The 15,364-nt window shown below is 44.4% G+C and overlaps 2 protein-coding genes across 5 annotated transcripts in view; one reads left to right on the forward strand and one right to left on the reverse strand.

Moving 5' to 3' along the window:
- The window catches only part of LOC131942010 (sine oculis-binding protein homolog A), a 65,612-nt gene extending 58,443 nt beyond the window's left edge, over positions 1–7,169 (forward strand). For 2 of the 4 annotated variants that reach the window (XM_059301659.1, XM_059301660.1), the window contains exons 4-5: positions 3,083–3,243; positions 3,918–7,169. In XM_059301659.1, coding sequence (XP_059157642.1) covers positions 3,083–3,243; positions 3,918–6,353 — 2,597 coding nt within the window. In that variant the 3' untranslated portion in view covers positions 6,354–7,169. The remainder of the gene's footprint in view (positions 1–3,082; positions 3,244–3,917) is intronic. The other 2 variants (XM_059301661.1, XM_059301662.1) reach the window with 2 other exon arrangements.
- Positions 7,170–8,348: 1,179 nt separating this feature from the next.
- Positions 8,349–13,803, reverse strand: LOC131942008 (uncharacterized). The gene is made up of 4 exons (XM_059301656.1): positions 13,779–13,803; positions 11,522–11,717; positions 9,423–10,333; positions 8,349–9,066 (listed from the first exon to the last, which is right to left on the reverse strand). The coding sequence occupies exons 1-4, from the start codon at positions 13,801–13,803 to the stop codon at positions 8,627–8,629; spliced, it is 1,572 nt and encodes a 523-aa protein (XP_059157639.1). The 3' UTR covers positions 8,349–8,626.
- Between the last annotated feature and the right edge of the window lie 1,561 nt (positions 13,804–15,364).

Below are 15,364 nucleotides of genomic sequence, written 5' to 3' on the forward strand. Positions count from 1 at the left end.
CAGTTCATTCTTTGGTGCCCATTATTTTGGGGAGTAGGGAGTACAGTTCATTCTTTGGTGCCCATTGTTTTGGGGAGTAGGGAGTACAGTTCATTCTTTGGTGCCCATTTTTTGGGGGGAGTAGGCAATACAGTTCATTCTTTGGTGCCCATTATTTTGGGGAGTAGTGAGTACAGTTCATTCTTTGGTGTCCATTGTTTTGGGGAGTAGTGAGTACAGTTCATTCTTTGGTGTCCATTGTTTTGGGGAGTAGGCAATTAATGTTCGCTGATTATGGTGGTATTTATCGGAGGACAAGATTAGTTCTCACCTGCCTGTGTATCTGCCACATTTAACTGTCGCTCTACCTGTCACAGGCAACTCTCCCTCTACCTGTCACAGGCAAATGCCCCTCTGCCTGTCACAGGCAAATGCCCCTCTACCTGTCACAGGCAACTCTCCCTCTACCTGTCACAGGCAAATGCCCCTCTGCCTGTCACAGGCAAATGCCCCTCTACCTGTCACAGGCAACTCTCCCTCTACCTGTCACAGGCAAATGCCCCTCTACCTGTCACAGGCAAATGCCCCTCTACCTGTCACAGGCAAATGCCCCTCTACCTGTCACAGGCAACTCTCCCTCTACCTGTCACAGGCAAATGCCCCTCTGCCTGTCACAGGCAAATGCCCCTCTACCTGTCACAGGCAACTCTCCCTCTACCTGTCACAGGCAAATGCCCCTCTACCTGTCACAGGCAACTCTCCCTCTACCTGTCACAGGCAACTCTCCCTCTACCTGTCACAGGCAAATGCCCCTCTACCTGTCACAGGCAACTCTCCCTCTACCTGTCACAGGCAAATGCCCCTCTGCCTGTCACAGGCAAATGCCCCTCTACCTGTCACAGGCAACTCTCCCTCTACCTGTCACAGGCAAATGCCCCTCTGCCTGTCACAGGCAAATGCCCCTCTACCTGTCACAGGCAACTCTCCCTCTACCTGTCACAGGCAAATGCCCCTCTACCTGTCACAGGCAACTCTCCCTCTACCTGTCACAGGCAAATGCCCCTCTGCCTGTCACGGGCTAATGCCCCTCTCCCTGTCACAGGCAACTCTCCCTCTACCTGTCACAGGCAAATGCCCCTCTCCCTGTCACAGGCAACTCTCCCTCTACCTGTCACAGGCAAATGCCCCTCTACCTGTCACAGGCAACTCTCCCTCTACCTGTCACAGGCAAATGCCCCTCTACCTGTCACAGGCAACTCTCCCTCTACCTGTCACAGGCAAATGCCCCTCTGCCTGTCACGGGCTAATGCCCCTCTCCCTGTCACAGGCAACTCTCCCTCTACCTGTCACAGGCAAATGCCCCTCTGCCTGTCACAGGAAACTCTCCCTCTACCTGTCACAGGCAACTCTCCCTCTACCTGTCACAGGCAAATGCCCCTCTGCCTGTCACAGGCAAATGCCCCTCTACCTGTCACAGGCAACTCTCCCTCTACCTGTCACAGGCAAATGCCCCTCTGCCTGTCACGGGCTAATGCCCCTCTCCCTGTCACAGGCAACTCTCCCTCTACCTGTCACAGGCAAATGCCCCTCTACCTGTCACAGGCAAATGCCCCTCTACCTGTCACAGGCAACTCTCCCTCTGCCTGTCACAGGCAAATGCCCCTCTACCTGTCACAGGCTAATGCCCCTCAAAGATTAAAGTAACGACACCAACAGGTAACGAACTTCCCTGAAAGTTTCCTGGAAAGACTCACTAAAAATACATCTTCTAATCTCCAAATAAAGAAAAAAAATCACACAACATTTATAAACCACATATTGTGCCAACATCTCTAAAAATATCTGGCCAACAAGAACATTGATACCATCAGAATATAATACCGCTGCTTTCAGAATACTAGGATACCACCAACGTATGTGAGTGTCTGGGCTTGATTTAAAATATACGTTTCAAATATTTTATTTAGATCATACTTATTTTGTCCAAAATTTAAGATACATTTTGCACGGAATGATTGTTACGTAACAGAAATATTACTTTTCTTACGGAACACAAATTACACATATTTAGAACTATAAAACTAGACCAAACAAAGGCACATATACATACACACACATCCACGCGAATACACAGTCATACACACGATCTTGCTCGCACACTCACACACACGCAAACACACGACGATATCTCGATTCATTCCCCCATACCTAGTGTTGATGTTTAATAGCAGTAACAATTAATCCAAGTAATCAGTCAGCCTACAAGTCTCGGTATCAAGTGTCAGTAGCTAGACGTACCGAGAGCCGTCACTACAACCTATCTCTCCCTTGATATTTTAGCTGTTAAATGATGAAAGCTTACACGGCAAGTGCCTTGTGAAATCAGATCTCTTCGCCAATACGACAGTAGGTCGTGATCTTTAGAGATAGATGCAACCTAGATCCCGCTAGGTCCAGGGGTCGGGGTCTCAACTATCGGGGTCTACATTTGTAGACAGCTGGGGTTTTTATGACTTAAGTGAAAGCTCTCCAGGCTGGGGGAAAGGCTGAAGGTGTGGGGGCAACCCGACCCCGGTGGGGAGTAAGGCGACACCCACGTCAATAAGTGAACTGTTTGTTCAGAGGCGAAACCCGAGCCCGTCTTGCAGAAAAAAATGGGTGGCAAAAGTGGGATTGGAGGAAGGGAAGGGATCAGGTTTCTTCCCATAAGGTAGGCCTCGGCACGAAAACACAAAACTTTTGATTTTATAATGAAAGCTTCTTTCATGTGTGGAAGGGAGAGGAAGGTGTAGGCGAGGGTAGGGGGGGGGTGTTTCTTAACAACTTTATTTTTGTAGGTGTCTAGTCTACAACTGGTTATGTCTGCAACACTCGACATGCTCGCTGTATATATATGTTATATATATATATATATATATATATATATATATATATATATATATATATATATATATATATATATATATATATATATATATATATATATAACAAAATATATAATATTACTATATATGTGCTAACTGTTCCAACGACATAAGTCACATGACTCAAGCCACCAGTCACGTGATGACCTAATCCTTCTCCTACCTTTGTGTTGATTCAGCAGACGAGCCAGGCAAAGAGCGAGGGGCCGTGATCGTCTGCTCCTGGTGCCACAAGAAGGGGACCAAACTCTGCACGCTGGGCACCCAGTCGGGGATCAAATCCTTCTGCAGCGAACTCTGCTTCACCCAGTGCCGGAGGGCGCTCTTCAAGAAGAACAAGGTGACCTACTTGAACTCTCGTGTGTCTGTATGTACGGGAGACTGGTTGATTAGCTGGTTGAATGGTATGGTTGCACTCAGTATTATCAGTTGTACGCTTCAGATTGATATAGTACGGTGTACAGTTATCTTTAAATGTTAAGGGACATCAACAATTTGTTCAGGCTTGGTTAAGAAATGCATGTTTGCTGATATGTTCATCCACATTTATGGAAGACTTGATTGAGAAATATACCATCCCATGTACTCACTGTATGCCTAGTAATTGTCTTTCACGTCAGTATTTAAAGATATTTATAAATTGCAGTTAAAACGTGAACTGTGTGGTGTTGTTGGGGGGGGGGGGGTCGATATGTAGAGACATGTGGCAATATGTGACTTAATTATATGTGGCCACATACTGTGGTTAATATGTGCCGACGTGTGGGGAATATGTGACTTAGACATATGGGTTCACTGTATGCACATCAAACGGCCACTTATGTTGAGTGCTTTCAATAATGTATGCATGGATGATCAGATACCTGCAGGCTGTAGTAATCTGTAGACCATCAAACTTCTGGCACACATGTTGTAATCTATGTAAAATGTACCTTTATTTATATTATAAGTATTTGAATTATGACATCACGATTAGTAGACATGTCTAACCACGTGTTCCTCTCATCCAATCAGCAGCTAGAACTCCCTATGACGCAAATCTGCGACTGGTGCAAGAGCCTGAAGCAGACGGTCAACTTCGTGGACTTCCATGACGGGGACGTACAGCTCCAGTTCTGCAGCGAGAAGTGCCTGAACCAGTACAAGATGAACGTCTTCTGCACGGAGGCCAGGCAGCACCTCCAGCAGATCGTGGCTGGGGACGAGGACAAAAGCTCGGGGGACCCCAGAGTCCAGCCCAGCCAGGGCGAGATCCTGATCACCCCCGACCTCTGGCTCTCTAACAACGCCAACCCCGGGGTCAGGGTCAAGGAGGAAGTGGAGGAGAGGAGCGAGGGAGGGGGTAGACAGGGGAGGGGAGAGGAGGAGGAGCCAGGAGAGCTGAGGGATAAAAGGTCGTCCCTGACTGAGACCAACATGAGAACAGCACACAGCGACGACAGCAGCTGTTCTGTTGAAGACAGGATGGGCTTAAAGACACTTCCGGTGCTGTCTCAGAGACATGACGTCATGAGTAGGGTAACATCTAAGCCCCTTGAGAAGCTTAACTCATGTGATAACCGCTACCGACGAGACCGGATTAAAAAACTTCTCTTAGACGGTAAACCCGCGGAGTCCGGTACCTCGGGGGTGGGGAGGAAGGAGAAAGTGAAGCACGCCCCACCACAGCGGGCTGCCAACCCCCCGCCCCAGCGGGCTGCCAACCCCCCGCCCCAGCGTGCTGGCAACGTCCCGACAATTCTGAGCCCCACAGACGGTACCGAGAACACCGCGCCACAGACTCTGCTGCCCAACTGGGCCACGTCACAGTTGCTAGCCATGATGCCGCCACACGTTGGTCTGGCATCCGGTAACCCTCTCAGGTACGGTGCCAGTCCCCTGCTCTACCCCCGCTTCCTCTCCCCCAACCGGCAGGGTGAGGGCAGCAAAGACACCCCCAGCTCGAGTCAAGTCAAGTCCAGACACGAGTCGAGACGGGAACTGTTGCGGGACAGGGACAGGAGCGGAGAGAACGGCCACACGGAGAGAAAGCGGGAGAGTACGGAGAGAAGCGCCATCCCCCCCTCTCCAGCCACCTCCCATTCTTCAGCCGACACCCCCGGGCCGGCCCACACCTTCCCCCACCACGGGCTGAATCCAAATATTCTTCACGACTTCCCGCGCCACCTGCCCCCCACCTTCCTGCTGGGGGACGTGCACCAGCAGCTGCCCGTGCACCCCTACTTCTCAGACCCGGCCCTGTCCAACATGTTTCACCTGCCCCTGGCCTACAACCACATGCACGGGCTACGCTCAGCTTTCCCAGTCAGTCCACCCTCCCCCCTCCCATCCACGTCTGCCCACCCAGCCCCCAGACAACCAGCGCCCTCCCAGCAAGTCCCCCTCTTCCCTCAAACCTCACCCCCTGTCACAGTTCTAGTCCCCTACCCTGTAGCCGTCCCCATCCCCATCCCTATTCCCATCCCACTTCCTATAAGCCCAGAAAAACTGTTTGCGTTCTTCAAAGAAAAATCAGAGTCCGCTAAAGCCACTACAGCCAGCACTGTTGCGGGGAGCTCGCATCAGGCGACCATGGACCAGACGACCTTGAGCCAGACGACCTTGAACCAGACGACCTTGAGCCAGACGACCTTGAACCAGACGACCTTGAACCAGACGACCTTGAACCAGACGACCTTGAACCTGGACGAGAGCAGCATGGACGTGAAGCCCAGCCTCCCCCAAGAAGTTCCCCATAGAACAGCCAGTGCAAGCCTGGCCATGAGCCCCGTCGTGTCCCCCCGCCAGACCTCCAAATGCCCGTCCGTCGGGTGCCTACCCGTCGGGCCCCACCCAGCCCTCCTCGACTCCCCAGAGGCCGGGGTGGTCCTCCACAACGGGCGTGACTCAGCTGACTCCATCATGACTCTGCGTCGTGAGATCGGGAGGTCTCAGCTCAAGGCTGCCTCCACCTCCCCCTGCTCCTCCCGGTTGAAGCTAACATACTCCCCCAACCTCCCCTTCACCCTGGACTTGTCCAAGAGATCTCGCCGCGAGAGTCTCTCGTCCAACAACGATGACGAGGCCATTGACCTGAGCAAGATGTCCACACGCTCCGAGTCCCCGCGGTGCTCCGTGGACAGCACGGAGAAGGTCAGCAGCTCGCGGGGCAAACACCTGGCCTTGAGTGACGGCGACACCTCGTCCCTCCCCCAGAACCTGAAGGTGCCCAGAATCCACATCATCTCTGACCCGGCCGACCCCCCTCTCAGCCAGCCGCCCGTCAGCCTCCCCCCGCCCCCGGAGCTGTCAAGCTACTCCAGCAGACGGAGCCGGATCCTGGACGCGCCCTGCGTGCCCAAGAAGTCCAGGAGTCCGTCGCCAGAGAGGCGCTACATCAGGACAGTCCCCCGGGACATGGTGGAGGCCGCCAGAAGGAGGGGGCTCAGGGCGCGGGTTAGAACCAAGTAGCCGCCACAGGGGGGCGCGGGTTAGAACCAAGTAGCCGCCACAGGGGGCGCGGGTTAGAACCAAGTAGCCGCCATAGGGGGGCGCGGGTTACAACCAAGTAGTCGCTACAAGAAGGCGCCACAAAGTGACCTAGGAATCATGTGGTAACCATAGACGTATGAGCTCGATGCTGCAATAACATAAGCTAATCAATTTTTCCTTTGTATATGACAATATGATAAACATTTGCATTTGTGTGGACACTATTGTGTTGACTTTGAACCAGTTATAAGTATTAATTTATAAACAATTTCAAATGTGCAATATTCCACAACCAAAAAATGAATGTGCTTTTTTTAAAAAAATAATTTCCCTATCCTTAAAGAAATAGTTGAATTGTACAAAAAACTTGGTGTTGAGACGAAATATTTTCAATAGAAGGATCAGCCATTATTTCTAATTACATCAGTGTAAATTCTTTGAGTATTAATAATTAACTTTTATTTTTAATTCTAAAAACGGCATTTTTTTTTTATAAATTAAAATCTTCTAGAGACCGCGTTATTATTTATCCAGGGCATTGAATGGACCAAGGGAAACAATGCATTAAACTAAGAAAATTTAGAATTCCTGAGTTATCGAACTTGGTTCTGTAGTTATATTTGCAGTAGAGGGCAAAGTGAAACAAGGTTTAGTAGTACGCAGTTGTTTTGTTTCAAATAGATTAGCGCTGAATTTCGTAGTTTTAATTACTGGCATTTAATTATTTTGTGTACAGGTACAAGAAGCGTTTGAATCAGCTGTACATTTTCGTGAATAACATGTGATATTAACTTGTTTGAAATGTTCTTCAATTCATTTTTGTGTACAATTGTGGTGCAGATCGGTGGTGTAGGCAAAAATTGGTCATGTTTTAAAAAAAAACCACTTCCTACACACACACACACACATATATATATATATATATATATATATATATATATATATATATATATATATATAAATATATATATATATATATATATATATATATATATATATATATATATATATATATATATATATATATATATATATAAAGAAGAAAACCATTAATTTGACTTTGAACATCTTGAAATTGTAGAAAAAACGTGACATAAACACCATTTTTGGGGATCTCTTGTGTGAGGTATAACCCTTCTAATACACCCTCCCCACCCCTGCCTGTTTGAACAATTGGTGTAGATTATCTTATAGATTATTTGCTATTTATTGTTCACATAACGAAAGTTCTAGAATGGGAAAGTGAAGAAAATCAATCGAATATTTAAGAAATATTAAAAGATGACTTTTTTTTCTAGGGAAGAAATGATTGAATAGAAAAATGAGTGGAGAAATTTGAATGAAAGTTTGAAGTTGTAAATTAAAGGCAATGATTTTATTTTCATTGCTGTCTTACAAAAGTTTGAAACAAACCAGGATGTGAATGTACTATAGCTACGGACAGATTTAATGATCGACTTTTCTTGTCCAGTATTGAAACTAGTCTAGAGTTTGCAAGGCATAAAAAATGGTGTCGTTTTAAGTTGTCGTGTCGTTTTGTCGGGTGTGTGCATAACTGACGTTAAAAAAATATTTTAGAAGATCTAGGTACGAGTCAAATAAATTATCATATTAAATAATTATAAAAATAAATATAAAAGTATAAAATTGTTTACCTTTCTGTTGTTTAATAACAAGTTCATTCTATCACAAGTAGGTCGGTGTGTAACACACATACACACACACATACACACACTACACACACACACACACGCTCGTGGCTTTATGTTCCGGATTTACCAACAGTTCAAGGTTATTTGAGATAACCACTCAAGCACTTCATATGCCGAGGTCACAGAAACAGGTGAACTCTACTTCACTTGGTTCACGGACTGTTAGTGTTAGGTTCGAAAGAAAACTATGCTTATTATAGTTATTGTTCCACCGTTTTACAATGGTCTATTCTCCGCCCCCCCCCCCCCCCTCTTGGCCGTGTAGAACCTGTATTAAGCTAAGTGAACTGTTGTTCGTGTCAAAACCCCTCACCGATAAAGTCTGCTCAAATATATAATATTATGCTTTTAAAGCACGTACGATAAGGAGATATAAGCCTCGTCTATTGTCCGAGTTTGTTATTCTAACTTTGAGAGTCGAGAATATTAAACTATTTCCTCAAAGTCCAGCGGTGAAATGAAAAACAAAACTTTAAAAGACGAATTTTATTTTAAAAGACGAATGTTGTTTATGTGACCAATCGTTGATCAGATCAAACTTCACTGCTGAATGTTATATCCGGGGCAGTGGGCCAGTGATGGCGGCGCTGTGGTGGGCGTCTCCTCTGTTACCACCTTCTGTGTTTGACTGGGCATGATTGACGTCATCACGTCCTGCCATTGGTTGGACATGCTTGACGTCACTTCCTCCACGGCGCCTGTTTTACACGTGCACGTCTGGCATCCATACTCGTCAATGACGTAACCTGCAGGGCAGGTGTCTCTGCAGGTTTCTTCAGGACAGCGACAGTTGCAGGTATCACATCCGTTTTTGTCCCGCAAGTAGCCTGTGGCGCAGGCGGGTGAGCAGTGCAGGAGGGGGCACGGAGTCCCCCCGCAGGCGTAAACACATTTGATGTGACAGCCGTACTGGTCGATGACAAACTCGGGGCGGCAGTTCCGTGGGGGTGGGGCGCAGCGGGGGTACTCACAAGCCAGAGCTGGAAACAAAATCAAACGATAAAACATCAGGAAGCAAAAGTGATCTAAAACAATACACAAGATTACATGATGTTGGCTCTCTTAGGTAGAATTTTAACAAGGAACTAATCAAAGACAGATATTTTGTATGCTTCATTTTTGTAAAATTATGCGTACGTTTCAGGCCACTGATAACATTTCAGAGATTCACAATATTCAAAGTAAATTGTATTGAATACCAAATCGGAAGTCTTAAACAAAAATATTCCGAGCATAAAGTGAAAACAGAGGGGGGGGGGCGTCATTAGACTACACCTTGATTATACTTTAGGATGAGTTCTTAAGAATTTTTTAAAAACTTCTGAAATCAACTGACCTCTGAGAATCCTGGAAGAAGCTTCAGCCAAGTGTACATTCCACAGCGTCAAGATTACAGCGATCCCGGTAAACTTGACACCCATTTTTGTCAGTAACTTGGGCAGGCAGGGTCTATGTTGAAACAGGAAGGTCGAACCAATGTTGTTATAGGACGAGCCAATGTTGATATAGGACGAGCCAATGTTGTTATAGGACGAGCCAATGTTGATACAGGACGAGACAATGTTGATATAGGACGAGCCAATGTTGTTATAGGACGAGACAATGTTGATACAGGACGAGACAATGTCGATACAGGACGAGCCAATGTTCACACAGGACGAGCCAATGTTGATACAGGACGAGCCAATGTTGTTATAGGACGAGCCAATGTTGATATAGGACGAGACAATGTTGTTATAGGACGAGCCAATGTTGATACAGGATGAGACAATTTTAATACAGAACGAGCCAATGTTCACACAGGACGAGCCAATGTTGATACAGGACGAGCCAATGTAGATACAGGACGAATCAATATTCACACAGGACGAGCCAATGTTCACACAGGACGAGCCAATGTTGATACAGGACGAGCCAATGTTGATACAGGACGAGCCAATGTTCACACAGGACGAGCCGATGTTGATACAGGACGAGCCAATGTAGATACAGGACGAATCAATATTCACACAGGACGAGCCAATGTTCACACAGGACGAGCCAATGTTCACACAGGACGAGCCAATATAGATACAGGACGAATCAATATTCACACAGGACGAGCGAATATTCACACAGGACGAGCCAATATTCACACAGGACGAGCCAATGTTCACACAGGACGAGCCAATGTTCACACAGGACGAGCCAATGTTCAGGACGAGCCAATGTTCACACAGGACGAGCCAGAATGCATACACGACGAGTCTGCTAAAGCCGACACAAAATGGCGACCGTGTTTACTTCTCCGTGCCTATGTCATGTCAGCATCTAAATTTGACCCGGTGAATATTTCTTTAAAAATGTGTTTTGACGAGAATGATTTGCATAACCAGTTCGCTAGCCTGTCAGTGTAGCGATGGCCTAGGGACACTAGCGAGGGTTTTAAAATTATTACATGGGTCGGGACGCAAAGTGGGTCTGCGGTGAGTTTGGGTATCACAGAGATTGGTTTCAAGTTGTTCAATCTTCATGTCTCAATAACTTTCAAGTTTATAAAACATAAATTTCGGTCTTTTTAAACATTATTTAAATGATGCTGTTAGTTAGTTGACAATAGACATCTCGAGTTGTTTAAAGCTTTGATAAAATTTTTGTTTAGACATACATTTTGTATCGACATAAACTGAAACATGAATGAGGCGTACGGCTGATGTTTCAAATGTGTTTTGGTATTTTCTACGCATGTCAGCATTCTAAAACATAATGGAAAATATTTTTTTAGGAATTTAAACACAATGCAAGTCATAGATGAGATATAAATACTGTATATTATGATAGGTCTGCTATTACGTCAAGTTGTCCATCGTGCTGACGTCACAAAATGGCCGACAGGAGCACGTGGTGGGGCAGACCCCGGCTGGACATTGCAGAGATTTGTGGCACTTGAGGGGTGGGGGTTGGCACTGACACGTTGGGCAACCCCTTGTGTCCAGCAGCAACCCGTGTAGGCATGTTCTGCTACGTGGGCAGATCTTCTTAGGGCAACCCGGCCTGAAATGGGATGGAGGAAAACTTCAGTTACAAAATGGTTTAGTTTCTTGAAAGTTAGGTGTGACAGTTTGTGAAACTTTGACATGTTTGCAGGTATTGCTGTCATACACTACCTAAAAGTTCTCAATAACAACTTCAATAGACTCGACAACTTGTTTGTCATTTGCTCTAGACACAGCTCTTTCAATATTGTCTGAATCAATAACTTAAATAGGTAGTTTAGATTGCGCTGGACGAGTCCATTTAAATTTGTTCTGACTTGTGTAAGATCATTTGGACGAGTCTATTTAAATTTGTTCTGACTTGTGTAAGATCATTTGGACGAGTCTATTAAAATGTCGTCTGACTTGTGTAAGACCATTTGGACGTGTCTATTAAACTTGTGTAAGACCAATGACGTACTTGCACAAGCAGGTGTTGCAGCCGTGCATGTCCTTGTGGTAGCCGTTATAGCACGGCTGTGTACAGTTGAGCTCTGGGCAGCCTGGCCGGCTACAGACAGCATGGCAGGTGGGACAGCCGTTGGTGTCGTCTATGTAGAAACAGTTGATGGGAGGGTGAGGGCATTCTTTGGTCACACAGCGGATCACATCCTGATCTGGGGACAGCAGGTGAGGATGGTAGGCCAAGATGGTAGGTCAAGATGGTAGGCAGATAGGTGAGGATGGTAGGCCAAGATGGTAGGCACAGGTAGGTTAAGATTGTGTAACATTAGGCTATTATAGTGGAAAAAGAAAACTATAAGAAAAAATGTGAGTCCTTGCCCATATGACAAAAGTATTTCATAACTCCAGCGATCTATTAGATAGGAAAAGTCTATGTAATCATACTAAATTTTTTGAAAAAATGTTTTTTAAAAATATGGCTTGCGATAAAATTATAGTTTCATTTGTAAAAATTAAAGCCGTTTGGGAACCATCGATTAAACTCATTTTTATATTTTTGTATCGAATATAAGCCGTTGAAAAGCCGTTTAGAATTATTTTATCGATTCAAATCTTTTCAAAAACTGCCCTCAAACTCTCTTTGAAGTCAACCGGAATGGCCAGGGAGAGTAAAGCAATAAATGTTAGAACATTTGTTTTCCATGATAAAAATACACAATAGTGATCTATGGTGTATAGCAGGGGTTCCCAACCTTTTTTTTACTCTAGAGCACATTCTAAAATATCGGTAGGGTGGCGGGCACCATCTATTTTCAATCGACAAACTCCTTTCAGAGGCGTAGCGACTCCTTCCCGTCACCCGGGTACAAAACTTTCTATTTGCACCCCCCCCCCCCCTCAAACTTTCGATTTGCACCTCCCCCTCCCAAATTTTCGATTTACACCCCCCCTCTCAAATTTTCGATTTGCACCCCACCCCCTCAAATTTTCGATTTGCACCCCACCCCCTCAAATTTTTGATTTGCACCCCCTCCCTCAAACTTTCGATTTCCATCCCCTTCAACCTTTCAATAATGTTAATGAAAAAAAATTCTGTCTCTGTCGAATAGTGAGAGGCGGGCACATACGAATTGTTCGGCGGGCGCCATGGCACGGGGTTGGGAACCCCTGGTGTATAGCATAGTATTGTATTTATATTAAATAATATAACATCCCCAATCAACACAACACACTGGCTCTACAATCCAAATGAAAAATAAAAGTGTTTGCTAAATTACTATTATATTATTAGTAATTATTTCTTTGACTATTTCTAGCCTTAATGAAACCGGAAGTAATTTTGTACTTATTACACAAATGTTATAAATATTCAATTTTGGTTGAAGAATTTGCTTTCTGGCAACAAAAATTTGGAACCATTTGGAACTAGCTTTTCATGTCTATTATAATTAAAATAATGTCAGAAAGCTATGTATTTTTTTAAAGGTATTAAAATATAATTATCAACTCACACGGTTGAGCGTTAGTGAAACTGATAAAAATAAAAGAACACAACAGAGCTCTGTCCGCCATCTTGATGCACCAGATATTCGATCAGCAAACACACACAGGCAACAGGAAGCGAATCCCAAGTCACATAATCTCAAGTCACAGAATCTCAAGTCACTCAAGTCACAGAATCTCAAGTCACAGAATCTCAAGTCGTGGAATCTCAAGTCACTCAAGTCCCAGAATATCAAGTCACTCAAGTCCCAGAATCTCAAGTCACTCAACTCACAGAATCTCACGTCACTCAAGTCACATAATCTCAAGTCACATAATCTCAAGTCACATAATCTCAAGTCACATAATCTCAAGTTACATAATCTCAAGTCACAGAACCCCTGATAAAAATTGTCAGAATTCCTCCAACAAGTTGGTCATGTGACAAGCATCCTTTGAGTCGTGAGTACTACAACAGCTGACGCTAAGATGGGGAGACTGTAGTAGTAGCAGTACGATGTCACGTGGTCGCGTGCTGGACATGACGTCATCAGTGCGTCCTATGACGTCATCAGTGCTGCTAACTAATGAGTGAAGTAGGTTCACGCGCCCTGCTCATTTATCAAGGCGGGACTGTGTTTAAGCGCCACTTTCTAGGTCAATTAATTTGTTTCATTATTAGAAAACAAACATTACATTTTACTTTTTGTTTGCCTGGAAATTTCAAGCAATGGCGTAGTAAGATGGAACACCGGGTAAAATAAAGATCAATAAATGAAAATAAAACTGACTGTCGTTTCTGTAGCCGTTAGCCATTTCATTATGAAACAAAAAAAAGTATGCTACCCCACCCCCGCCCCAACGGACAAAAAAGTAATATGTTTAGTGTATATGGAACATAAACCTATTAACTTTTGACCAGTCTCTACCTCTCACCGAAAATTGTATGTGGCCCTCCGTAGGTTTAAAAAAATATGAAAAAAAAACCACTGTGTATATATGTGATTGTATAATGCACATTTTCATACGAAATATTAGGTGCATGTTCAAGTAGGAAGGATATGATGTACATGTTCATAGGAAACATTATATGTCGCAGGTGCGTGTGTAATGTACTTTTTCTCGTGAACTATTTCATGTTTATAGTTGTGTCGGCTATTGCACACTTTCACTTACAATATTTTGACGAAATTAGTTTTGAAATACTACAGCAACAAAGCCCCTACCCACCTCACACCCCCCGCCCCCTCTAATCCCAGGTACCACTTCACGCTGTAATTACCTGCTTGAAAAATGTCAAATTAATGCAAGCATGGCGGCAAGGTAGACACAAACACAAAGGCGGGGCGGGCACATCTGACATTGAAGATTCATTAGCTCAAAGGGCTAGTGCTTGATGAATATGTAACATTAGCTCAGTTTACATGCACTTTATGAATGTGAATCTTTAGCTCAGCTTAAAAGTACTTCGTAAACGTGGTTCTTTAGCTCAGATTACAAGTGATTTTATGAACGTGAATCTTTAGCTTAGGTTACCAGTGACTTTTTAGAAAGTAAAGAAATTTCTACCCCCCCCCCCCCCCCCCCCCCCAAGGAATCAAGCCTATAGCCCCTATTGTTTTTGTTTGTTGAAAATTAAAAGTAATAAATTAGAATAAGTCAACTGGTAGCCTAATACTTTCAACAATATTATTCTATTCTATGTTTACACAATTTTAGAGCAGGCTACAAACAAATTGTTGCCCATGAAAATCTAAGTTTAAAGCTTACGCAAACAAAGGTTACACTTAAATGTAACATAAAATAATAATTCAATAAAGGCTACTTAGTGTTGGACATCATTACAAAAAACTATAAAAGCGCTACATTATTGCGCTTTGGGATCATACACGATGTCACACTTTAAGGGGGGGGGGGGATTCTTGTGGAACAGGGGGTGGGGGGCGCGTTATGAAGAAAGAGTAACTTCTCACTGTTGCTTTATAAAGAAATTTGTGATCTAAATTTGAAACATTTTTGTTTTTTATTTTGAATATTATGTTTTAAAAATATCATACATTCGATCAAAGAATTAAATTTAATTTACATTCGTTAAAATGTTGTTCCTGGCACAGGGAGAAAACTCAAATTATACTTTAGCCAAGATCATCCCTGCTTGGTTTTATCCCCTTACGAAAATGAAAATTAAATTGAGGGGAAAATGGGTTGCCTAAACTGTGATATTTTACGGATGTGGAGGGAGTGGGGGGGGGGGGGGGGGGGTCTGACATTTAATGATGATGTGTGATAGTGGAAAGGGGGAGGTGGTAAAGATCGGCGGAAATATATGTGACGCCTCGTTTACTATCGACAATATTCATAACGGATTTTAAATAAA

The sequence above is a fragment of the Physella acuta genome, unplaced genomic scaffold (assembly GCF_028476545.2).
Source record: "Physella acuta isolate Inbredline_101_S28 unplaced genomic scaffold, ASM2847654v3 ptg000381l, whole genome shotgun sequence".
Taxonomy (NCBI): domain Eukaryota; kingdom Metazoa; phylum Mollusca; class Gastropoda; family Physidae; genus Physella; species Physella acuta.